The following is a 231-nucleotide window of genomic DNA, read 5'->3' as shown; positions in this document are numbered from 1 at the left end:
GCGGGGGGCCCCGGTGCTGCCGCGGCACCTGCGGCTGCAGGTGGCGCTGCTGCTGTCGCCGGACGACCGGCTTTACTACGGAGAGACTTTTGCTTCCTCTGTGGCCCACGGCTGCGGCTTCGCGTTGTATGGGGGAGGGGTCAGCAGCAGCAGCACGGGGGCCCTGTGGGGCCGTGCTGCGCTGCAGCGGCTGGGCTGCGGGTCGCTGAAGGGGGCCTGCGTGCTGCTGCG

At 72.7% G+C, this 231-nt stretch overlaps 1 protein-coding gene across 1 annotated transcript in view; it reads left to right on the top strand.

The window, feature by feature from the left end:
- The window catches only part of ETH_00037080 (Tyrosine kinase-like (TKL) protein, putative), a gene marked incomplete at both ends in the record, with an annotated part of 2,439 nt that overhangs the window by 1,159 nt on the left and 1,049 nt on the right, over nt 1-231 (top strand). Inside the window, one exon of the mRNA XM_013374601.1 lies at nt 41-165. Within this exon, the coding sequence (XP_013230055.1) occupies nt 41-165 (125 nt within the window). The remainder of the gene's footprint in view (nt 1-40; nt 166-231) is intronic.

Source organism: Eimeria tenella, genomic scaffold (genome assembly GCF_000499545.2).
Source record: "Eimeria tenella Houghton genomic scaffold, Eth_scaff2172, whole genome shotgun sequence".
In the NCBI taxonomy this organism is placed as follows: domain Eukaryota; phylum Apicomplexa; class Conoidasida; order Eucoccidiorida; family Eimeriidae; genus Eimeria; species Eimeria tenella.
Note: the sequence above shows the minus strand (reverse complement) of the source record. Positions and strands in the feature narration are given on the sequence as shown.